Source organism: Gallus gallus, chromosome 3 (genome assembly GCF_016699485.2).
Source record: "Gallus gallus isolate bGalGal1 chromosome 3, bGalGal1.mat.broiler.GRCg7b, whole genome shotgun sequence".
NCBI classification, from domain to species: domain Eukaryota; kingdom Metazoa; phylum Chordata; class Aves; order Galliformes; family Phasianidae; genus Gallus; species Gallus gallus.
The window spans coordinates 48,369,050-48,395,443 of NC_052534.1; the positions used below are offsets into that span (position 1 = coordinate 48,369,050).

Genomic DNA, 26,394 nt, shown 5'->3' on the forward strand with positions numbered 1-26,394 from the left:
TTATAGGGGTTCTCTTTTTAACTTCAGAAAAGATAGTAGCTTCCAGGCCATCTCAACACTGTGAGCTGTGCATGCAGTTGTTTTTTTACATATAGAACTGCTACCAAGGGATAATTGTAATTTCAGTATTTCACTGGAATTGCTATGCTGAAAATCTCACCTTCAGCATGAATTCTTATTTTTCCTATTTTGTGCATCTCCCTGGTTTTGCCTAGTCCAGGAAATACTCCCGTGTCTTCACAAGTTTTGACTAAGCATGCAAGTACATAGGGGTCAGCCTCAGTCCAATTGTTCTGGGCTGTAATGGTCATGACAGAAACTAAAGAGAAGCACATGTGGAGAAATTGTTCTCATTTTTACCCCCATTTCATTAACGTACTGTGCTATGAGAATATGCTTTTCTGTTTATATTCTGGCAGCATGTGGCCTTGGCTTTACTAATAGTAAATTGTTACAAATACTGCTAATGTGTTCTGCAAGTTCTAAAATAAAAGTACTACTGAGGTACTGCACTACTGATTGTATTTTTTAGAGGAGTAATAGGACTGTTGCAGCATATAGTCTTATTTTGTTTCATTTTGTTCCTGTTGTGGTTGTTTTTTCTCTAACATATATTTATTCATTTTTAAAAGGACAGGAGGGGGATATGTTTTACATCATCATAGGTCAAGCACAAGACTTGGCAGTCTTGTAAATTTTGAATTTATGTAGAAAAAGAATGATCAAATGTAACAAAAATGTTTTTGAAACCAGAATTTAAGAAAAAAAAATGGAGAGCATTATGGGATGGGGAAAAAAAATACCCCCAAAAACCAACGTTGTGCTCATGCTAGTAAAGCTAAAAATACATCTGGTGATTTTTTTAATTTATTTTTTCTGCAGAAGAAATTCTTAGTCATTCAGGGAGTTTCTGCTAGGGATAGTGTAAGCCAATGGGCTAAGCACTCCACAGAACTGGTCCCCAAGTAAATGAAATGTAAGAGAGCATTAATGAAGAAATGTAAGCAAAGTGTTTTGCAGTTACTCTAGCTTGAGTAATCTCAAGACCTGTGGGTTACAATTTAGAACTTGTTTGAATTCCAACCTTAACTCTGTCTTTCCTAAATCTATTCCCAATGATTTCCTGTGAGTATTTGACCTGACTTTGATTTGACTTGTGATTCTCATTTCTGTTTTACAGGCTCAGTTTGATATTGCTGTTGCAAGTGAAATTATGGCCATCCTTGCACTTACCACCAGTCTGAAGGATATGAAGGAGAGGCTGGGGAAAATCGTGGTGGCTAATGACAAGAAGGGAGAACCAGTAACAGCAGAGGATTTGGTATGCTCAGTGCTGTGTACCCGTGAATAAACTGTGATTTGTTTGTTTTGCCTCTTGAAGCATGAGAAAGGCAGGTGCATGCCAACTTTATGCTTTGAATAGCACTGTGAAAGATCGTCTGGGCCAAAACTTGCTTGCAATGAGAACAAGATGTAGAACTTATTCCTCCTAGTCGTCAGGTAACATCTGGTTCATATGTGTCTGTTCTCCATAAGCTACTTGGATAGGCTTTTGCAGTTTTTAAGGCAAATAGTTTTGGTGTACTGAGTGAGTCAGAGAGAGAGCTGGTAATCTTTGCTACTGTGTTTGTGAAGAGTGCTCAGGTGTTACAGTGATAGTTAACACATGAATGTTTATGACACTAGATCAGAATGAAAGCAGACTATTCTTAATTATTAATAATGCTTGGGTCAGTGTTATCTCTTCACATCATTAAGTCATCACTCGTTCTCTACTTCCACTTATGAAAGAGATTAATATGTTCTTTATGTCAAATCCCAGCCCTTATAGCCAGACTGTAAGTCAGTAGACAGTGGTTGCAAGTGCACACCTGTTTCTTTATGACTAGTTCTTATGAAGTCAAAAGTTACACCTTGCAATCCAAGTTTGTGCCAGAAGTTCACTGTAATGGACTACTGCACAAACTTACTGTTTTTTAGAATCATAGAATGGCTTGGGTTGGAAGGGACCTTTAGGAACATCTAGTTCCAATCCCCTGCTATAGGCAGGCACACCTCCCTCTAAAACAGCTTGCTCAGAGCCCAATCCAGTCTGGCATTGAGTGCTTCCAGGGAGGGGGCATCCACAGCCTCTCTGGGCAACGTGTCCCCGTGTCTCACCACTTCCTAACATCTAGTCTGAATCTACCTGCTTCTAGTTTGAAGCCAGTTCCCCTTGTCCTGTTGCTACATGGAAGGACTTCTACAAAAAGTCCTTCCCCAGCCTTTCTGTAGGCCCCCTTCAGGTACTGGCAAATAAGAATGAGCAAAAGGCACCTTGTCAACAAAGACAGAAAATCCACAAGCCAGGAATATCTTATTTTATATCTTATTTTGTTATTCCTGGAAATTAAGATAGGACTATGGAAATTTTTAAGTATGGTCATCATTAAAATTAAAAGCAAAAACTACTCCCACCTATGCAGCAAACTTCCATTTTAAGGCATTTTTGCATCTGTCACAAATTTTTGGGATATCCTTTATGAAGAACTACATTTAATGTTCTTGATGACAGGTTTTTTTTGTTTGTTTGTTTGTTTTTCCAATTGCATGACTTGGACTCAACTGGCAGAGGGTGGGGAAACAAGTTACCTTATAATGGATATACAAAGTCTTTAATGGATTATTGATGCTAGCATTCTGTGAAGGTACTTTATTGTATTAATAGTGCAAAATATTTAACCTATTTTAATCCACTTCGTGCTAGGCAGCTTGATGTAAGAGAGCAGTTGCTTTTGTGTAGTGTTTTTTTCATCTATAGTTCAGTGAAAATATAGTTAGGTCAGAGATTATGAACAATGCAGAAGGAACTTGAAAATGTTTCCATTAGGTCCATAAAGTGAAATTTATGCTCAATAAAGTGTCTTAGTAATTTGGTTTTCTTTAGCATTTTCTGAACAAACTTCCCATGCTTAGTGCTTCAGTTGTTTGATAGTGTTACTTGTGCTGAACACGTGTTTCCAGTACCTCTTTAAAGCAGTGTTCTATATTGTTCTATATTATACAAAGGAAGAATTACAGAGGGAAAAAAAAAAAAAAAACCCACAGTGTCAAGAATATGTATTAGTACCATCTGCAGCTATGCTGTTGCATTCTTGTTCAAGTTCTCTTCATGCTATGTACAGAGACTATTTGAGTGCAGATTCTAATTGTGGAGAAACTCCTACATCCTTACTTACAGAATGTGGTACAGGTGAGGATAAAAACTATACAAAGACTAGGAATGTGGTTTCATGGTTAAGGCAGAAAAGTACCTTTTCAGAGAGTTGAATTTTATTATTTTGTTTTTCACAGTTTGTGTATGATAGAATCATAGAATCACAAGGTTGGAAAGGACCTACAAGATCATCTTGTCCAACCATCTTCCCATTACCGTTGCTACCACTAGCCACTAAACCATATCTCGTAGCTCCTCATCAGATGCCTCTTGAACACTGCCAGGGATGGTGACTCCACCACCTCCCTGGGCAGGCCATTCCAGTGCCTAATCACTCTCTGAGAGAAAAAGTTTTTCCTATGTCTAATCTAAATCTCCTCTGGCGCAACTTGTGGCCATTTCCTCGGGTCCAATAATGATGCTGTCTCTCTGAATCTTGTGGTACATGAGGAGTTTTGTGTTTCTCCATATGGTGCAATACCTGGTAGCTAAACAGTTCAAATCTATGGAAAGGGTGAAAAACTGACTTTGAACAGGATCAGAAGAAATTAATTTTTATGCTGTCATAGAGGGGGCACCCCAAGTTAGTGAATACTTTTGAGTTTAATCCTTGCTTGCATGCTCATTTCTCTGTAGTTATTAATGTTGGTGAAGAAGTAAGATGCGATGACAGTGGGTTTTAAGAAATGTCCTAAAAGGACAAATTATCAAATTCAATACTAGTTTCTTTGTACAAGGGGGAGCATGTTTATGAATAATTGTACTGTACTACACTTGTGGAAGTGTACTGCAAAAAGTTGAATCCTCTGAAAACAATAGCAGGAGATGTGTGATCAAAGACCATATGATACCATAAATTATACATGTGCAGAAGATAAATTTCAGTTCTGTAGAGTGGTGCTTCAACTACTTTTCAGCTTTGTTCCTAGTAGTGATCAGTCTGTTTGAATAGCTTGAAACTAAGCATTCTATTTCTAGACTTTAATCTTAATACGCACTCTTCTTCTGCTGCTTGTGCTGCCTACATAACTGTGCTTCTGCAAGCTCAGCTTTTGACTTCTGTTGCTTTGGACCGCTCAGGTTCTGTCTCCTCATACATGTTAGGAGAGGATTCTTTTAGGATCAAGAGGAAGACATCTTTGCTTGTGATATGGATGTCCAGGCTAAGAGCCTGATGCACAGTTGCTACATCCTAGGCTGTAAGCATACTGTGTATTGCAGCCAAAGTTTTATAGACAGGATGAGGCAAAACAAAACATTCACAAATGAATATCTGTGAACTGTAGCTTTGTGGTTTTTTTTTTTTTGAAGTTTAATGTCTTGAGTAAATTGTAGAATGTGATAAGAGGTTTGAAGTGAAGCCATTCTATTCTTCTCCAGAATTTTCATTCTTCTTCAGAATCAGAGGCAGAAAAGAAGCAAAAAACAAACAAAAAAACAAACAAGAAAAAAAGAGCAATCCCCAAACCTTTACAACTCATAAAGGGAAGAAATCAAGACAACTGAATAACTTGCTTTAATAATGATAACTCTCATTCCAAGAACAGTTCGATCATTTTGGCTTACGTTTTCATAAAACAAGATCAAGATTAAAAGCTTGAAAGCTTGAATCTACCATAGCTGGTTTGATATGGAACATTTTAGCCCAAAGAACTGTGGTTGCTTATGGTTTTATCAAATTTTGTACTCACGCAACATGACTAATGGGTGCTGGTCAATCCTACCTACAACTAAAAGAATAAATAATTTCTGGAGTTTGTCTTTTTATATATGTGACAAGGTTGAATTTATTTAAGTTTAAATGTTTGACAGTAGTCCTTAGCTCACTGAAATCTATTTGAACTGAAACCACTAAACCCTTCTCTGTGATTTGTTTCCAGAAGTACACGCAATGTACTTCACAAAAACACAATTGCTCTTAATTTTGACTTTACATTCAATATATTTATAATAATACAATGGTAAAACCTAAAATACACATTGGTAGATATAAACCAGATGCAATGGCTGGCTAGGGGTAATAGAAAAAAAGATAAATTGAATATTTCATAAGTTGAGAAGCCTTCTTCCACAAGAATAATGGATTAAATATCTGGCCTCCGTAATGAAACGTATAGAAGTCTTTGCCAAAATGTGGTGTTCATTGTACAGTATTTTGGAGACTGAATTGGTTTTTGGCTCTTACAGTATAGAAGACTTTTGATGGACACATGCCATATCTTTATGTGAAATTAAATGGGTATGTATGCCCTAGATTAGTATTTCAGCAGCTATGAAAAATATTAAATAAATGTCACTATTTTTTTTAAATAAGACTTCTCAGTTTGCTTTCTGTACCATGCTGTTCGATTTCAATAACTCCAGGACAGAAAAAAAGCTTCATATTTATTTTTATAAATGATCTGTCAGCTGAATATATTTTGTTCACTGGTTCAACAGAAACAGTGTGTACATACTTTACTTTAGACACAAGTAGTTGCAGCCCTTCTTGCTTTACAGTTTAAGGTTCAGTTTTTTACAGAACTCATACTGCAGAAAAATATTATCATTTTGTTAGAGACTATAGTTTCAAACAAAAGGAAGTTATATGTACTTATTATTTTTCTTATAAAGAAATGCAATGTTTCTTTGCCCTTCAGTCTGTGTAACCCTGATTCATTTCTCAGTAGTTACTTTCAGCAGCCTTCCTTATCATCTGTTGCTGGCTTTCATTTCCACTCTTGATAAACTTCAGAGACTGTTCCTGTGGAAGTGATTTTGAAAGTGGATTTTCATCTAAGTTTGCTTTTCCTGTGTCATGTGTAATTTTAATTTACTTTTTGCTCTGTGATCTTTGTGTTGTCCTGGGGAGCATATCTGCACCCACGACTGTTGGAAGGGGTATTATTTTCAGAAGTACTTGATAACAGTTCCAGTAGAGAACCCAAGAGAGATGGGTGTCCATATTACATTCAATAACGAGTCCAACTTCTTTCTCTTAACAGTGAGTTAGTAGAAAGATAATGATCCTTGGGCTCCTTACATATTTAATTGGCATGTGTCTTAAGTGTCTAATTACTTTATGGAAACATCTGCCTACCTCCTTTGAATTAGAAAAGGGAAACTGATTCCTCAAATATCTTTGCAAATCAGATCCAGTGAGCTGTGGCAATTGTTTGCTAGCTGCTTGGAGGATGGGGGATAGGAGGGAATTAAAAGTTTATTTTGACAGAGTTATGGTAGACAAATATGAAAATGTAGGCTACTTTTTTTTGTTGACACAAAATGTATTTAAAATCACGGAGGCAGATAGATATGATGTCCGCTAACTGAAGTCTTTTCATCGCCTTTTCTTTGTTTTCAGCAAGGAACGCAATGATACAATGAGCTGTGTCCAGATGCATGTCTAATATGAATGAAGTTTTTGATAAAGTGGAAATGCATAGAAAGTATTTGGATGGTTTTTTGTTTTGTTTTTTGTTTGTTTGTTTTTGCCTCCCTGTTTTACCAGATTGGTGAAAAACTATCAGAAAACAAAGGAGAGAAGGTATGAGTCATTAATGACTTGAAGAGGAAGTGGGGGGAAAAAAGCATTCCTTTTATTTTTTTTTCTTTATGTTGTCATCATCATCATCTCCCCCAAAGTCTTCTTTTCAATCAGTGTAGTTTGCATTCTTGTTCTGAATAATGAGCTTGGTGGTCTTGACAAGCATGAAGCAGATGACAGAAACTTCTAATCAGGTGTTACAGCTGGCATGAGTTAACACTTGTCAGGCCTCCAGCAGGTTTCCCAAGAAGAGCATTAGGGCTGATCCCTAGCTGCTCAGGTAGTTAACCTTGCCACTGACCAGTTGGTAGACCTGATGTAAAGTTTTCTGTTGGCATTTTTTCCTCTGAAATTTGAATTGCTTTTACAATTTCAATTGCCTTTTAAATGTTAGGATTGTAAACTACTTTAGTGTCCATGCACTGAAAGTATCAGCAGCTGTTTCTCTTTTAGCATGAAGGCAGATAGCAAATGAATAACTTATGCTATATGACATTGGAAATACTGAGATAAAGGAAGAAACTGGGTAAAATCAAACAACTTTTTTCTTCAGATATTTCTACTGCCTGTAACCTCCTGACAAGCGCATGTATGTGGTACGTGCTCCTGTTTTCTGTGAGACAGAACATGAAGAACTCACCTAGGTGTTACAGGGCTATGTTGCTAGCAAGTAGGCATAAGGATTGTCTCATTCTGTGGTGGTGAAATAGAATTTTGCCACTGATCTGAGGAAAGATATATCAGCTGGCTTGGAAATGATTAAAAAAAAAACAGGAAAATAATAGGCTTATAGATCTATTAGTTAGATGTATTGAAAACGGATTTTTTTCATGAATTCAAATTCCACGTTGTGATAAATAGTGGAGAGAATGTATTTTTTTTCATAAATTAGAAGGATTAAGAGCTAGATTTTAATGAAATTTGTTCCATGTCACTTTAAATTATTAGATGTGGACTGGGAATTCGCTATTTTATTCTGTAAGTTCTTCAAATTTTAGAAGTGAATATCTTAATTTTTTAAATAGGAAGCTGTTATATTAAGCAGATTTAATATTTAGTACCCTAAAAATTTGCCCACTTTAGAAAAATTTTTGAGACTAAATTAGATGATATCAAAGGCAACAACAGTAGCAGCTCTTTTCCAATGCAGAAGAGGGAAGACTAGATTGGTTTGCTACCCGTTTCTCATTACATCATTGTGAATCTGTTGGGGTTTGCAGGTGGTAGGGGTTTCCAAAATGGAGGGGAAAAAAAGACCTTCCCTTAACTCTCTTCTAAAGTAACACTTGCTATGCTTTAGTAGAAATCAGTTGTACTGTTTTCCTTTTAATTCATTTTTATCTGAAGTCCAACATAATCCTTTGTTTTCTTGTTAAGTATAAGTTCAGATGTGATAGTTAGGGGAAATTTTAATTCATATAAAAATGCTATATTTATGTATGATGATGTACTTTAGCGTCTCTTGTCTGTCTATCATGAGGATTTTAACACAGTGTAATTTTAGCACAGACACTATTTTGTTGCTATTCTTTAAAGGTTATAGTTTGGCTCCTAATGTGCTACTCAGATAACAGATCCATGGTTTTCAACCTTCATTTTAAACTTTATGGCAGCTTTTATTTTTATTTGGTTTTAATGTTTATTTTCAATATAATAATGTATTAAAATATTTTTTTGTGTTCTCTGGCAAACCTCTGAGTTACTCCTTGTAAAACTGCTACTTTTTGTTTTTCTATCCATGACTGAGTTCTTTCAGAAACAAATAAGTTCTCTTATCAGAATCTAAATAATTTAGGAATAAATAGGAATATATGTTTTGTGGTTTCTAGATAGCACTCTGCTTGTAGTTTGATAGTGCTTTAGATACTCCATTTTTAATTTTTTTTTAATAAAATGGACATTGAATTTTAGTGTAAATGCTGTATGAGGATGTCATGACTTTCTCTTTTAAAATTAGTCAATGTGAAATTTATACTTAATATCCAGCAAAATTTTGGGGAAGGATAAGGTGTTTTTTAAAACTAGAACACAGTGATTCCTTCAGGTCCCTTTGTCCTCTTGTCATCACAGAGAGGTACCTCTAACTTTTGATCTCAGGATGCATTTGCTATCTAGTCTGTGCCTGCTTTCTTCTTGTGTCTATTACACATACAGGTCTTACAAGTTACCCTTTCTGGTTGTTGCTAGCTATTGATTCCCACTATTGATTCTGTCTTGAATTAAATACATCTGTCATTTCTTTGGGCAATTTTAACAAACTGTTGTCACCTTGCTGTCTCAAATCTCAGAGGCCTTTGCTTCCACTTCATCTTTTTTTTTTTCCTGTGAACATCTTCATGTTGATCATTTTAATATTCTGTTTCTGAAGAATATTAACCTTCTGTCTTTTACCCAGCTTGTACCCAGAGTACAATCACTACTATTTCTGGCACTGTAATGCAATATGCTAGAAATCTTGAGGTAACTTCTAAATTTGCACGATATGAAACACTAATACTACTCATACATTATAATTTGTGAGCACACTTTCTCCTTTGGACTGTAAGTTGTTCTTTTTCCTGTTTTAACTATATTCTCAAGTGTAGCTGAGAAACATTGCACTTTAAAACTGACTGTCTTAAAATGTGAACTTTTTTTTTTTAGGGAGTAACAGGTGCTTTGGCAGTTTTGATGAAAGATGCAATTAAGCCAACACTAATGCAAACATTAGAGGTGAGTATGGCTTGCAGTCTGCCCTTCTCCAGCTTTCAAATTCCACCTTGTCCTTGCAATACTTCCCTCCAGTGACTGCACATAACTTTCAAAGTTTAAGCCAGGGTCAACTCTATAACGGCATTTTAGCAATTGTTTGTTAATTGATAACTCTAGTTGCATTTATACATTTTGAGTCCTTTTATTTAAAAATGTCCTTTGTTCAAGACTCTGGCCTTAGTCATAATTTTGTCTAGAGCTGCAAACAAGCTGCAGTAAATTGCTGAAGTTCTTCTGAGTGTACTGGAAAGCAAGTTGGACTTCTGAGTCGTAGACTTCCATCTGTTTCCCATTTTCCTCTTGTTTAAAAGTTTCCTTTTTATATGTTTGCTGTACATGTATGTTCCCATGATAGTTCCCACATCCTACAGTTATCAGTGGAAGGTGGATGCTTCACTGAGGCAATTCTATTCAGAGTTATATTTTGTGCCATTTATAAATGCAGAAGAGTCCTTTTGCCTGTTCACAGATTTTCAAAAGAGGGCTAACAGCTACTCTTTCCAGCCATAGCACCTTCAGGGACTAAATAAAGCTTTTCTGCTCTGTAAAAGGAATGACGTATGCTTATCCTAGTGAGCCTTCTTCCAGCAGCTCAAAGAAAGCAGAATTAGTGCCACCTGGCTTAGTGACTGGGTAGACTAGTATTGGCTTTTTCATCAGTATGCTGAACAATGAATTACATTTGTGAGGGCAAGGAGAGAGAAATACGGGGAAATAATAGAGAAGATTTGGAAACAAATGCATTTGGAGAAAAGTTAATGTATTTTATTGAAGTTTTGACTATCAAAATTACATAGCTGGAATATCTCACACCATTCTTTGTATGATGAGTTGTGGATTGTGGAAAGATATCAGCACAGTCCCTAGGTGATAAGTGTCTTTTTACAGCATATCAAAGTCATAACTACATTTTTGCTTTTGTGTTTGGATAGTGACAACTTGCTATTCTCAGGGAGTATTAGAATTTAGGTCATAGTATATGTTGCTTTGTTATAGGCATCCTAATTTGTCTCTTCTGCAAAAAAAAAAAAAAAAAGCATCTGTTCTTTCATGTGGCTGCATGAAGCATATACGTGTGTCAGAAGTTAATACAAAAAATCCACCAACAGAAACTAGAGGTCAAATAGAATCAAAATGTAATGGCCAGAAATATGTTATCTTGGTGGTGATTTAATACACATTGTGTGTTAAGCATCACTGACGAATTAGCTTCTCTAATTGCACTTCACATACCTGTTAGAAAATAATGTTTTTTATAGTGTTCTAAAAGACAATTATAATTGTAAGAAGAGCTTATTTCAATTGATAGGCATTTTGTTCTGGGACTTGCATGCTTTTTTTTTTTCCACTATATTTCTTTATATTCATATTTCAACACAATTAAAAAATTCTGCCATTTATGTGGTACTCTTTCCTAGTTCGAACTGTGGTGTGGCTGAAACATTTGCCAACTCTCATCAAATGCTGTTACTTGTAAGGAGGGCCCTGACTGCAGTATCCAAGGATATTTTCCCCCGAAATTATCCTTATGCAGTTATTTTTAAAACTACCACCAGCTCAGAAGACTGCTTCACACTCCTTCTGTTTTAGAACTTTTTTCACCCTTTTGATACTGCTGGCTTGCAGACTAATATTAGTCATCTGTCTGAGAACAAAAATCTCCAGCTTGTCTAAATCTTTTTGAAGATAATGCTGTACTTTAGGTGATGCGTCCCCCTTGGACTGCAGTGTTGCTTGGGTGTAATGGTACAATGGTCTACTCTTACTGCTCATGCCATTGTTGCTGTTCTTGAGCTTCAAGCTTGTTTCATGTTCCATTTTGTGAATAAATAGCTCTCATTATTACTAATTTTTGTTAACAGCTCAAGTAGCTAATTTGGTACCTCTAATTTTTCCAAAAAAGAAAAGGGATGCATCTGTTTAGAATCTTCCAGAATGGCAGATTTTAAACCAGACCAACCCTAACATACTCTGAGGTGATGGATGTAATAATATATCCCTTTTGCTGTAAGGAACAATGTCGTTCTGATATGTGTGAATTACAAGTCTTTTTTTCTCACAAACCAAAATGAGGAGATGTGAAGCCCAACCTTCATTTGAAATAATCCTAATAAGCAGCATCCAAAAGAAGAGGAATTTCAAGTTTCTGGTGACGTAAGAATTGCAATTAACTGGGAAACATAATCCTGCTTCCTTCAGGGAAAACAGTTTCTCAGTGTAAGTGTAAAGACCTTTAGCACCAACACTATGAGGTGACAGCAATAACATCAGAAATGATCCTCCAATAAGGACATTCAGTGTCTGTAGCACGGAAGTGGTGAAAAAAAACAAAATAATGTAATTACACAGAACACAGACCTAGCTCAGACTATGCCATGAGCCGCAAGTTAGAGATGAAACTTCAGCAAGGCAGATCCACTTTGATGTTGGGGAATAGCAAAAAGGCTGCCTGAGGAGGGGCAGCAGGAAGGCTTCTGGATGACTTCTAGCTGATATTGGCAGTTAATCTGGTATATTGTAAGTATTAGTGGCTGTGGCTGCAAGTAGCCATTATTGAGAAAGCTATAATCTGATCAAGAGCCTGTATGTGGGTATGCTGTTGAGCTATGGTGGTGTGAGGAACTGCTTCTAATAACCTCTGAAAGAGGGTGAAGAGTGACCTACTCAGGAGATGTGCACTAGCTTTGAAAAAACTTTTGCACACACTGGAGAAGAGGTCTAGAAATTGAAAAATCAAAAGTGACTGAATAGCAGTCCTATATAGAACTGGTGTGAATGGTGTGTGTGTGTTTGTTTATTTGTTTTTATTCATTAATTGATAAGTGTGTTTTAATTTGCTCTTTTTGAAGATGTTTCTTGCTTGGTTGACTTCTATCATGACCCTTTTGTTCTGTCAGCAGAAATGCCACCTCAAGGAGTTAGTGGTTGACTGTGTTTTACAAGCAAGAATGACAGGAAAATCTCAGAATGGAAAATAAGGGAAATGCTAGCTCAGTGTTGTAGACTCCACCTACAGTAAATGTTGGCTTCAGCAGAACTTGTATCTAGTATTGAAGAACTGAGATTACTTTGTTTGAATTGCACATAATGATTTTGTAGTGTTTATCCACATTTGTCATGACAGATTTGTTCCTTTGTGAGCTGATCCCATAATGTTTAGCCTTTATTTATACCACGCGTAACAGAGCAGCTGCTGTATGGGACAACTCTTTGTAGATGCAGTCTGGCTGCTCTGCGATGGTCTCCTCATGTTACATTCAACGTGCCACTCATAGTAAAGATGGTAGTAAGTATTATAAACATCCTTCTAGCTGCCAGATAACTCTAGATATTTATTGACAATCAGAGTTTATTTTCTTGTACTAAAACTTGGATAATAAAATTTCCTGTTCTGAGAACAGTCAACAGAATGCACCCCTGTGCCATTCTTTGTTTCCTGACACAGCTTATTAAGAATGTAAAGAAAATAAGTGAGGTGGCTGGGCTGATACAGAGTGACTGAAGTTGGCTGGGGAAGATGCTGTTGTCTCTATGCCAGGCTGTGCTGGAGGATCCTGGGGCTCTGCTGGAGTTCACTCTCTTAAGTACCTAGACTATTCTCCTTCCAGTATTGCCATGCGAAATGACTTCTTTCCACATCAGTAGTTCAGAAGTGTGTTTTGATTTCAACTATGTGGCAAGGGGTCTCTTCGGTATTGGTATTCTGGATGTTGGATCTCACAATCCAAATCATTTCCCATCTATGTTGTCTGGTTGAAATCTTGGAACAGTTGTGCTGGAGATGTTGTGGCCATTCTGGCCCCTCCGTGCATACCTGCTGAGGTATGGGCTGGGCTGCCCTTTCACCACCTGTGCTTCTGCTTCCATGTGTCACCCCTGCTGATGTATGTGCTAGGTTGTAATGAGAACAGTACTGTGATTGCTTGAAACAAGAAATTAAGAACTCGTTATGTTTAATATTACTTCTTGAGTGATAAAACACAAATGAGAAAAAATCCTGTGGATTTCAATCTAATAGTGGAAAACTGCAATATTATTTATTTGAATGATATGAGGGTAAATACTGTATTAAGGTAGAATTAAAACCTGAGGAAGGATAGGTTTAGGTTGGCAGAGTAGGGTAGAGGGTAGAGTTTTATTTAAGTTCCAAGCCCTTTGGGATAGAGATAATCTTGTATTTTGCACTATACCTCCTATTAGGTTAATGCCCAAAAGTTACAAGATGTTGAAGGTGTACCTAGTTCAAGTTAAATTTTTGTATAAATGCATAAAAACCTTTTTTTTTTTTTTGCAGTGTATAGTCATTATCAGACAGAAAACACAAACTAAACACTGACACCAGTGTGTTGTGACAGTAATAATCTATACCATTCTTCTTGTTACAGGGCACGATTTCTGGTTTATTTACTTTTTCTGCTACTTTTCCACTATTTCTTCTCTGACATGTATGAGGCAGAATTGTCTTTAGGTTCTAACTCAGTTGTCTAGTCTCTGAAGAACATCCTCTGCCAATATGTATGTATGTTCACCTCTTCCTACTTTCAATTAAAAAAAAAAAAAAAGTTTTCTTAGAACAGGCCTGAAAACTTATGTGCCAGTGGCAAAGGAATGCTATGTTGTTGTTCTAAGCAAAACAATTATTTATGTATATTTGCTTCTATAGGAACAATAAGAACAGGTGTTCACTGTTGTTATTTGTGAGAGATTTGTATTTGTTGTTAGTGAAATTAGAAAATATTTTCTATCATTACCTAAGTATTTCTGTAATGTTATGTAGTGAAACATAAATGAAATACTTAGGTTACGACAGAAAATATTATTTATGAAAGAAAAAGGATTTTTTTTGTCTATAAAGCCTGTTTTCTTAATAATACTGCTGTGTTTGTGGGGCAAGGGAAAACAACAACTTTTATTATATGCTTAATAGTTTCCAAGTTTCCATTTTCTTACTCTGCATGCTTTTGGTTTGTATACCGTCTTGATTACTTTGCAAGTCTATTGAGTGTGTGCTCTTAGCTATTCATTAAACTGATGAAAAATATATTTTTTTTTCATTCAGGGAACACCAGTATTTGTTCATGCCGGACCTTTTGCTAACATTGCACATGGAAATTCTTCCATTTTGGCAGATAAAATTGCCCTTAAACTAGTTGGGGAAAAGGGTTTTGTAGGTAAGTAATTATTTTGTTTACTAAACCAAGTTTTGTTTACCACTCAGGTTTGTTGGCCAGTTGGCAAGCAGTGATGTAAGCGAAAGGATAAGATAGCCATGAAAAGTGATAATGCTACTTTATTTACTGCTAAAATGAATAACTGTTTTAAAACCTAATAATCTTAAATAACCTTGAGGTGAATATGAGGAAAAAAAAACAACAAAACACTTCTCTTGCCCTGCCCTTTGCCTCAAGTGTTCCCGTCATCATTCTGGAGTTAGCCAAACCTGTTAAAGGAACCATTATATTGAAAAAGGTGTCCTATACTTCCTTGTGTTAGTATTCATCTGACCTCTTTAGATAAACTGACAAAAAACATTCACTTTTTCTGTTGGGTTATTTCTCTGCCAGTGTAGTAAGCTCAGCCAAATCAGGGTTTGGTTGTTCCTGAGCCAGTGCAGAGCAACAGCAGAGAGGAAATGGTGAAAGGAGGAGTAAGACCTCCTTATTTTGGTGACAGTGAACCATTAGGTTAGTTCATCTGTACTGCAAAACTTCACCATGAAGCCCTGGTGTTTCCAAGAAAGCATGTAGCTGTAATGATGGCTGACCATGGGTGGGCTTTTTTTATGACAAGAATTTAGCATGCACAAGTCTTACAGAAGGAACGACAGTAGACATGCAGAATGAACTATTGTGGTGGCTGGCAAAGTGAACTTGTGGCTCAAGTGCTGAATGGTGAACCAAATTTTATAAAAATTGGTTTTTATTTTTAAACTTCAGAATTCTTAAAACAGAAAAGGTGTTGCTACCTTGCAGTAGTAATGCCTTTGCACTGCTGCAGCCATTCTTGTCTGTGTACTGAGAGCCCTTGCTTACCTGTTATCAAAGAAATGCACATATGAAACAGACTGGGGAGGGAGACAAGGGGAACCACAGCAGATCTAATTTGAATTAATTGCCTTAGAGCTAAATCATAATCCAGTGGGAAAGAGTGATTAGCTTTCAGCTGGTTGAGCTTTCTTGAACCTTACTACAATTGCACTACTGCTCATACTGAAGCAAAGGAGACAGAAGGTTCTTTCCATGCAACTAGGAGCAGTGGGAGAGCAGGCAGAAGCCAGGTTGGCTTAAGTTAATCCTAAAATTGTTCTTTGAATACCTATGTAACAAAGTTTTTGAAGAAGTACAGTAACAGGAAGCATAGGGTCTGTGTGCTAGTACCCTGAATCTAGAAGAGAAATATGTATGTGTATGCTTATGTCATACCTACATGTTGGCCTAAATTACATAAAGAGAACTAAATTACTTGAAAATATTGTTTGTTTAAATTCATGGCTAATTCTAGAAAAACTGAGGGAGATGTTTGTGTTGTTATATAATGCCTTGTAGAACTTTCTGTCATAATACAAATCAGCCTAGCCTACGTATTCACAGTGAGAGATAAGAAAGATTTCTTATACCAAGTTGCTCACTAGTGAACAAGAAGATGTAGATAAATCTTCTTACAGGATACTTAAAAGCAGTAAAAATTATTCCAGTAAAGTATAAAAGGTTGAAACTCTGTTGTATATCATATTGACTTTGGGAGGGAAAAATAAAAATAAATGGAAAATGTCATTTTATTAATCCGTGGGTAAGAACAAAAGTGTTGAAGAGGTAGAAACTCTGTTTATCTATATTCCGTTGTCTTGCAGGCTTAATTCTTTTTAAAGAATGTTTATGGGTTTTCTATTTTCTTATTTCTGACTGTTCGTCTTTATAGAAATAAGTTTTGAATCTCCCATAGTCTTCAGTGCCTAGAATAATTACTCTTCAATGGAGCAGCAAAACATATGCAATGATTTTTATTAGAGTGTGATTAACAGTATCGGTTCGTAGAGTAAGTTTTGTATTGCAGTTAAGATGATGGGACATGAGGTCTTCAAGGTTGTCTGGGAACGTCTTGCATGTTTGAGTATCCTTTTTAAAATGTCTTATCATTTCAAGGAAAGGAGTTGTTTCCTTCATTGTTACTGTTGGGTCCGCTCATTTACCCTTTAACAATCAAGTCTCCACTCAAAGAACATTTCTGCATTTTGAGTACATTTATTTTATGAGAATAGAATTAGTAGTTCATTAAGGCTTATGAGTTTGCATATGGCCTTATAATAAAGCAGAGTAAAAAGTAAAAAGTACTTGAGGTATCTAACATTTTTCATAGAAGAGTGATTTTGTTTCTACCATAAGCAATCTTTTCAGAGAAGTTATTTTTGTCTCATCTGAATGGAAGTAGGTTGACAGCAGTCTTAGCCTAGTTACAGGTTCTGGAGCCCAAAAAGTACCACCTTGGGTTTGGATTTCTCAGTATTCAGTGCTGCCCTGCAGCAGTGAGAGCACATGCGTGCATTTCATGCCTTTTTTTTTTTCTTTTGCCTGGTACACCTGTTTGTCTTTAATGTTGGCTTTGTTTTGGCTTTGTTTGTCTTTGGCCACAGCTTTTCTCTTTGGAGAAAAAGTGGTGTAGCTGCAGTGGTTGAAAATCTTGGTGTGCTGATAGCAAAGGGCTCTTCTTCCAGACTTTGTTCTACAGAACACAAATCCTAATGGAACTGGGTCCAAAATTAGGTTACCTTCTCTCCCCTGAGCAAAGAGCATCACCATCATTTTTAGATCTTTTTCAATGTTATTAACAGCAATAGTTCCTGGAATGCTCTACATAGATTTTGCAGATAGTCACTAGTGTAAATGGCTTTATTTAGTGGAAGATTTGCACTTTGACAAATGCACTTTCTAGTAATAGTTTGGCAGGACACATGGGCAGAGACTGTATGTAGCACTTACTGGTTTATTAAATGTTGTCCAATACTTTCCTACCAAACTGAGGTTTGGAAGGACAACTAGGTGTGCTCCAGCCTGCACTGAGGTCACATTCATGTGAACAGTGAGCCCTGTGCCCCATGAAGCTGCCCAGCAAAGCAGGTGGCTGGTAACTGCCCACGCTCTGCTCAGCATACTATGTGCCTGAACCTTGTGTTGCCATTGAAATTCGGGGAGGAAGACTGCTGTTCATACTGGAATTCAGGTCAGCTGTGCTGCAGATTCTGTCTGAATCAGTTTAGTTACTTGCTTTTGCTAGAAGTAAAGATTTTCACTGCTCTCTGTTCTTTTGCCACTGACTAATTGTTGTGTGTTTCCAGTCCTGTTCTCACACTGTATCTGATACTCATTAGGCTCTTGGCAGAGCAATTTCAGTTCTGTGTTTTGCCATGTGTAGGGTAGCTGCATGATCTTGTGAAAGAATCCAAGAAGTGCTGGGAATAGCATAAGGTAAGTGGCAGGACTTGCATGGTCAGGAGAGACATTTTGGGGGCCATGAGCTGTGAGCTTAGCTCTCAGCCTTGTGCAGCTGCATCCAAAGGAGGAACATGAGAAATGTGTGACAGAAATCAAACCCATTTCCTGAGTAGTAGAATAAGTACTTTAATCTAAGAATGCTAGTTCATTCGTGTGAGATGGGTTTTTAATTATTTTACATTTTACTTCTAGCATAATTACTTCAGAGCAGAACTCTACTAACTCTGTAGGCCATATTGTTCTCTTCAGTATGGTCTGAATTTGCTCCAGTTTCACCAGTACATATATTGTTTTCCCTGCTGGTTTAACAGCCTCCTTCCTCCAGCTGCTTGTTTCCAGTCCTGTGCAACCCCTCACTTTTGCCAGCACACCTGTTTGTGTGGCCACTTGATAAACTAGACTGGAGAACTGATTGATTGAAAGCAATGACGAGAACAAAAACTTCCTGTCCTTCCTTTCCCAGACGATGACTGGGCAAACAGTTGTACACGCTGCAGGAGGGAAGAGAGACAGTATTACATAAGATGGTATTTTTGTTGAAGTATATGTTTATAAAAGTATAGCCTCATTTGGAACTACAAGGTACCAGTAAAGCTGCTGTAGATGCAATAGCTAATCTGACGGAGCCTGCACAGCCGCAGCAGCCTGTCTTCTTTCTCAGCCTGTCCTCAACCATTTTTTCATGACTTCCTGGCGGCATAAACCTATTGCCCTTTTTGTTGGCTTCAATTTCTGCTGACTTAACACAGCAGCAGTTCAGCCTAGAGTCACAAAAACACCAGAGCTGGTGCAGGGGAGGGGTGAGGTGGGACGGCCAGCAGTGAGACACCGGCCTCAGTTCTGTAGGTCCCCACTGTTTGTGTGACCGCATTTCACTGCCAAGGCAAAAAAAAAAAAAAAAAAAAAAAAAGTAATAAAAAGCTTCTTCCCAAAAATGCTCATTTAAAATTTATTTTTAAATCTGACCTTTTCTTGCCTACACTGCCTCATTCTCTGCTCACTCTGCATCTGGAAATGCAATGTGCTGTGCCTTTTGAATATTGTCAGTGAATAGCGTTGTACAAGTCTGGTTTATAAAAATCTAAACAAAGTCTGACTGCTGAGCCATGTGAGTTCTCTCTAATGGAAAGCATTCCCTGCTTTGGAGTCAGGTATCCAAGGGAATCACAGTCCCTCATTAATTTCAAACAAGATGAAGCCTCATACCTAGGTCACTTCAAATGTAGTGCCTTCTATTTATTTCCATGGAAACTACAGGGAGTACAATAACACTATTTGATAGAGCAAATTCTCAGCTACAAAACACTGTTTTTCAACAGCCACCATCATTAGCTATACATTTTTGCCAGCAATGAAGTAGAGCCTGCATGTCACGCTTATAAAAAAAACCTATTCTAGTGCTATGATGGCATTGTTGCTAGAAAAATATTGCCCATGCAGTCCATTTTTCATCAGCCTGAACAAACGGAAGTCAGAAGATGCCAAATCTGGAGTATACGATGGTTGTGGTAGGACAGTATAGCTAAGAATGGCAATGAGCCGCAGTCTTCAAACTGGTATGAAGTCTGGTACTATCATGTTGCAAGAGGAAGGTTGTCTTCTCTGACCTGACTCTGGAAGTTTGAGCCTTCATCTTGGTCAGTGTCATGATGTAGCCTTCAGCGTTGATGGTTTGTCTGGGTTCCAGGAAATCCAGAAGGATCACCCCTTTCTTATCCCAAAAGACAATGTGCATCGCTTCACCTGCTGAGCGATACATCTTGAACTTATCTTTTGATGCGGAATTCATATGATGTTACTTCATAGACTGTCATTTTGAATCTGACTCATAGTGGTGACACATCGCATCGCCAGTAGTGATGCAATCCAGGAAACTGTCACCTTCAGCCTTGTGTTAGTTCAGTAGGTCCTGACAAACTTGTATGTGGTGGTGTTTCTGTTCCTGTGTGAGCATGTTTGGGACCCACCTGGCACAAACTTTGCAATATTGTAGCCCTCATTTTGAGTGAATTTAAGCTGATATTCAGCTCTGTACATGGTTCCTAGGCTGTATTCTGCCAACCTGTGCAGATAAGTTGTTGAAGATGCTCTCTGTTTCATGGTGTGACACTGCTATGCATGACTGTCTGGCATGTGTCTTGTCTTCCACGTTGCTGTTGCCACTGCTGAAGTGCTCCACCTACTGCTTCAGTGTGCTTACCCACACTTTGGTCTCCATCACTGTTCAGGAAATGTTGATGGATGTCGATGGGTGCTGTGTTTTCCACATGGAGGAACTCAGTGACATACTTTTACTTCATCTGCACTTCAGTGTCTGACACCATTTTGTCAGACTGCACCTCTGCTGCCATCAGTTGCATGGCAACAAAATGTAGCAGAATATTGGAGAAGGGGTCAACCTCTATTGCCGTACCACGAGTATCCACCTCTGGTGTCACAGGCCAGCATAATAAAATAGGAAGTGTTGCTTTCAGAGCAGCCCTTGTAGCTCAGCTTGTCCATTCTGTCTCCCATCACTGCTGCAAGTGTGAATGTTCCATTGAAGTGGCTGCACTGCTTGGGTGAAGATGTTATGGACTGCAGCATGCTGTACATATCCGTCTTGACAGTTACCATCTGAGCTTGCCTAGACTGACCTGTTAAAATGATTCTAATTCACTCACTTTTGATGCAGCCTTGTTAAACACCGATGGCAACTGGGATCTCAGCAAAGTGCCTAGGAAGGGGAGCTCAGCATTTAAGCAGAGTCCTGTGTTCAGCTGAGCAGCTGAGTCACTTATTTTTTCTTTTGTGTTGTTAACTTCTTTCTTCCCTAAGTTGTTCTTTATTGCTGTCTTCAGATCTAGGAGTGTCAAGGAGTAAAGTCAAACATGTAACTGATCCACAGAAGTTGGTGGATGCTGAAGGCCAAGCCTGGTGTAAATTGTGACTGGGGTTTTTACTGGCAGCCTTCCTGATATGTTTTCCAGTTACTCCAAGGCAAGAAGTGACAAGTGCCTTCTGACAGGCAGTTGGCAAAGCACAGGGAAATGTGCCTTTTTCACTGTTGTGTTGCTATCCTGCTCAACCAGCAATTTTCTTTTTCAGGATAGTTTCCTAGGGAAAATATCTCAGTGTAGTTTGCAAGGAGATGAAGGGTGTGGGGTTCTGTAAGTTTGCATGAAGCATGTCCCATATGGGGGAGAGCAGAGGAAGAGTGCAAAGCAGCAATGAAATTGAATTTATTCTGGTTGTCGATATTTCAGATGTCTTGCTAAGGACAAAGATTTTTCTCAGAGAAGAGTGTCTTGAATTGCACCCAGGAATGGTGGGGACTAAATTACAGAACCCATTCTAATTTTTTGCCCTTCAGGTGGCCCAAGGACAAGGTTCTTGCAATCCTTGTTTATTCTTTTGAGCGTATACATTGGCAGCCTTGCTAAGAAGGAAGAGGAAATATCAATAAACAAAGACAAAAAAAAAAAGCAACAACAAAAACAAATCAAACACACAACAACAAAAACAACAATAAAGGAAAACAATTCTAACTTCATCAACACAGAATGCAGTTGGCCACTCCTTGTGATGAATCTGGTGCTCTGCTCAGGAAGAGGTCATCGTTTCTGACACTTAACACATCCAATGTTGTCAGCGTTTCTTACATCACCTCTCTACTGCTCATCCCTCCCTCTGTGCTGGCTAGAAGTCACAAAACACTCACAGTGTAAAATTCTAAGTTCTTTTCTCCATCAGTCAGGTTCTCTCTTGATATTCTTCTAAGGCAATTAGAAGCGATGAACTGTTGTTTTTGGTGGTTTTTTGTTCTTTTTTTTTTTTTTTTGTCAGTGAGTATCTAGTGTCTGAGTGATGTTTAAAGGATAAAATAGGAAGAGAAGTAAGCTTGCCCGTGTCACATTTATCAGCGTGTCAGGAATTATTACAATAAACAACTCGGCAGATTGCCCTGTCTGTCTCTTAATCCCATAAGGTGTTTCAGCTGAGGGGAGGAGCTGTAAATTAGAAGAAAAGTGAATATGTTTTCTGAATCCTAAACCAAACGCCTTCTGAACTTCGCTTTTCAGGCTTAGACTGTGTGTTTGGCAGTTGCTTTCTTTCCTCCTCCTAAAGAGTGCGTCCCATTTCACCCTGTGTTACAGAGGATGCTGTGTTAGGCAAGGTTGGGTCTGATGCTGTCTTTCCCAGTACAATATGACAAGAAGGCAGGGAGGGTTGTTGCAAATGGTTGGTGCTGTTTCTTTAGCTGGCCCATTTTTTTAATGGCGTAATGGTCATGCATCTTAATGGTATAAAGTTAGGTAGAAGTAGTAAATTTTTAAAAGCTAAATAGTTGACTCTTTATTGCACCAGTGCTCTTGTTAGAGTAAACTGATGGTGCTAGCTGCTTTAACTGTCTGCCCAATGCATACAAAGCTGTATTTCAAAAGGTATCCATTTTATGTACTCCTGGAGCAGACTTTATATAACAAGTTTACAAGCCACTTTACAAAAATAGTATGTGTTTAATACGCTAAGTGAATAATCTTCAGTAGACTTTTGAACATCATAAAATACTTCAATCTTTTTTCTTACTAGTTGTCTTTTTCCAAAAAAGGAAATAAAACCCAAATACTTTTGCTAAGAGTCTTTTGGCACAAGTACAACGTGTGATATATTACATTAAAACCTTCAGTTCAAAGATTTATTAAACATTTTTTTTGCTGCCACTAGAAAGAGGATCCATGCTGTGGCCCTTTAACTTTTATGATTCCATCGAGTTTTTACATTGCATTATTCCATCTCTCACTTCCCTTCAGTCCTTGCTTTCATGAGAAACAAAATGTTGTGCCACTATGTTCAAGTGTTTTTCTGTTTGAACAAATATGTTTTTTAGTTTAAGTGTGTTAAAACAAGGCTAATGTTTCCTGATATGAGGTGCTTGACAGCATTATCAGAGTGGGTGTTACTGACCTGCTCTGATACTTGTGTGTGCTACATACCAGATAAGGGGCATTCAGAACTTTACAATATTTTCTCTGGCCCCATTCATAGTGCAGCTACCCAAACAGCTGTGCTAGCAGAACTGCAGCAGTGGGTTGTGGGGAAGGAATGTAATGCCATGTTAGCAGTGCTACAAGGCTCTGAAAGTCCTGGTCTAAGTTGCCCAAGGCACAGTGGTACCATAGTCTGCAAATGAAGTGATCTTTACTTCTAGAAGATATGTAGGAACACCTACCCTTGGGCCTTGGGTCCTCTTTCTTGCTCAGTAACAGACAAGGAGAGAACTGCCCAGTGCGTGGCATGTCATCACCAGCACGTGCTCAGTGAGCTCTGACAGTGACTGATCTTGTGGCCAAGGTACTGTTGTGCATGTCCAGATGCATGCCTATTGGCAGCTCCATCCTGGACCTAAAGCTTTGTGGCTCTGGGTATGTGATCTCAGCCTCTGTGCCTGCATGTATAATCCCATTCTTTTTGGTTTTGGTTTATAGACTTCCTTGGAGGGGGGGGCAAGAACTATCTCACTGTTGCTTCTGGGAAGATGCGAAGTGGAAGATTCCGAGCACTACAGTAATAGGAACTTTCAGGTGATAGGGCTTTTGCAGAGCCATGGTAGCTGACTGAACATAAATGTGCATCAGGAGTTCACTGACAAACTGACATGGTATTTTAATGGTATGTATGCTTTACGCTCTTCTCCACCAACCACGTTCATAAATTAAAAATATGGATTGTATAGCTGCTGTGGCCTATCCCTTATTATTCATCCCAGGACTGTTCTCTGAAGGTGAAAATAGATAGGAAAGGACTGTTATTCATTCAGAAAGTAGATGAAAAACTCAGTTCCTAGTAAATAAAGTGCTGTTCTACTGAGGAGAAACTGTTGACTTTGCAACTTCTGTGCTGTTGTGTTTTCCCTTCCCTTCCCTCTTCAAGCTGGCAATCTCACCTCTCGTGAAAACTCTCAACTTCTAAGAAGCAAATAAGCGGCTCTTTGTTCTTCTGTTACCTGCTGGTTATATTGCTTTTATTTATAAGAAGAAAGGAGTCAGAGGTTAAAAAATGCAAACAGTAAAACATCATATGTGGAAAGAGATTCTCTTAATTCATCACTTAGCAAAGGAAATAAAGGCAGGCTCCCTAGCTAACAGAATTGTTTTTGCTTAGGGTAATTTGGCAGAAAATCCATCATTCTCTCTCCATTTATGAGTATTTCATATTGGCTTATACCCTTTAGCAAGGGTCAGCAGGGCATAATATACATACAGAGTTCAAGTCCCATTTCAAAGACTGAATTTTAATTTTAGTGTATGGTTTATTTTTAATACCTTTTGAAAATTAAAGCTGTTTATTAGATTTTTGTTTCCTTGTTTTTATGACTTTTTGATACTGAAATCTATTGTTCTTTTTATGGACTACTTGAATATGAATCATTTGCTCAGATGTTTCCATCATGTCAGTCTAACCCTCTTTTTTTTTTTTTTTCCCCTAATTTATTTTCTGAGTCTTTATGAACCTGCAGGCAGGAAGTTTTTGTTTTCTGAGAGCTTTTATAACTAAATCATTAACAACGTACAAACGTGAAGGGGGGAATGTTTATTTCTATGTGTGTATTTTGTGAACTTAACCTTCAAGGCTCCAGAAAAATCAGGGCAAATGTGAAACTTGATAAGAACATAAGCGTGTATTTCCATTTTTGATTATGGCAATTATAGTTGGCAGTGTTTCAATATAATCTACTGCATGTTTCTATTTAGCAGCGTTACTTTTCTTTTTTTCCATATGCGTGTGCACACAAAGTATTCAGTTAATATGTGTTTCCGAAAGATCTTTTTCGAGCAGAACTCAGAAATATTTTTTTTCTAGTTCTGTGCTACTCTTTGTACCAGTCCAAATGAAATAACATTATGGTCTGGGGAAAGGAATCAGATATCTCTTCAGATGATCTTGGAGGAAAAAATGTACAGCAAATTTTATTTGCAGGTGTTTTGCTTTGCCTCGTGATATTTATGAACTAGTCTATGATAAGAGGCAATATAGAAGAAAAATATGGTGCTTTCTCAGAAAGTGTGCTGACTTTAAATTCTTATTTTTAATATTCAAACGACAAACTATATATGCTATTCTATGCTGAGAATTTCTAAATAATTTTAATTGAAAACAGTGTTTCTCTTTGAAAACAGAAACCAGGCTTGTTTACACATCTGATCTTATGCCCTAAAAGAAAGCATTAAAAATATCACGCATTCACTTCTAGGAAAATTTATTTCTAAACCATTTCTAAATATTTAATTAGATTGCATATAATATTAGGCTATATATGGCTAGTATGATTTGTTAATGGGAAGAGTGTTGATTTGGTAAATAGCCAAAGTGCTTTTGAAGGTCAGATATTGACAGTATTTGAAAGCATTCAGCATCTGTTCTCTGATTGTATAAAATATCCTAGATGGTATATCAGTTTGCTGCTCTGACCTTGTCATTATGGATATTTTAGTTTTTCAGTTTTATGTAAATGCTATGTAACTAATTTGATTTGATAGATAGAATGGATTCAAATGCAGGAAGAGAAAATGTGTTACAACTATTTTTAAACTTTGGGCAGCCTACCTTTATATGCTGGGTCTTTCTGTAGGTCTCTTTATACTTATTTTCTATGCTGGCAGCTTTATTGAAGCTGACAAACTCAAACTTCTCAACTTTGCTTCCTGCAGTAATAAGACCCGTGCTTGTAATGTATCTCCAGCTCTGACTGCAACCTCTAAGTGAGAATGAAGCGTCAGGGACGGAGCAGATGCTTTGCATGCGTGAAGATGCTGCATCTATCTACTACATCTCAAGCAGAGCTCCCAAGAGGCTGAATAACAGCTTCATAAATCAAGGGTTGCAAGTTCAGCTTTTTCTGCAGCCAATTAGAAATTCAATGTAGGACTGGGGGCCCTTTGCTTGCACAAGCAGTGAAAAAGCACAAAATTATTGGGGAGGGCTGAGTATAAAAGAGCAGCTGGGATGACAAGATGATGGGCAATTAAGAAGAGGAACTGAAAAAATGTGTATATTAATAAATTATAATGTTCACCAAAGGAGGATCCACTGGTAATGTACAAATATTTCAAAAATGATAATGGGTAGGTTGCAATGGGAATTTTGTTGCCTTGATTACATGAACTGTGGTTAAGTAGAGAAACTCACATTAGACATTAAACAAATGGCTTAGCTGTGAGCAATTGAAAGGATTTGACTTGTAAGCTAGTAGAATTATGGTTTGGTTTGAGTTTTTGTTGTTGTTTTGTTTTTGTTTTCCATTGGGAAATCTATATGGGAACATTCTTCTCCACATGGGATTTGTTGGTGTGTGACCTTAGTACTGTCACTCTCCTCAGTCTCTGACTTCTTCTATAAGATAGATTACATGCATACACGCACATATGGTTCAACAGACACAATTACTTTCC

At 37.6% G+C, this 26,394-nt stretch overlaps 1 protein-coding gene across 4 annotated transcripts in view; it reads left to right on the forward strand.

Moving 5' to 3' along the window:
• The window catches only part of MTHFD1L (methylenetetrahydrofolate dehydrogenase (NADP+ dependent) 1 like), a 142,336-nt gene that overhangs the window by 43,380 nt on the left and 72,562 nt on the right, over window positions 1-26,394 (forward strand). For 2 of the 4 annotated variants that reach the window (XM_004935617.5, XM_040697653.1), the window contains 3 exons: window positions 1,181-1,321; window positions 9,366-9,434; window positions 14,533-14,644. In XM_004935617.5, coding sequence (XP_004935674.2) covers window positions 1,181-1,321; window positions 9,366-9,434; window positions 14,533-14,644 — 322 coding nt within the window. Of the gene's footprint in view, window positions 1-1,180; window positions 1,322-9,365; window positions 9,435-13,858; window positions 13,989-14,532; window positions 14,645-23,430; window positions 23,615-26,394 lie in introns of those variants that run through there. The other 2 variants (XR_003074319.3, XR_005858257.2) reach the window with 2 other exon arrangements.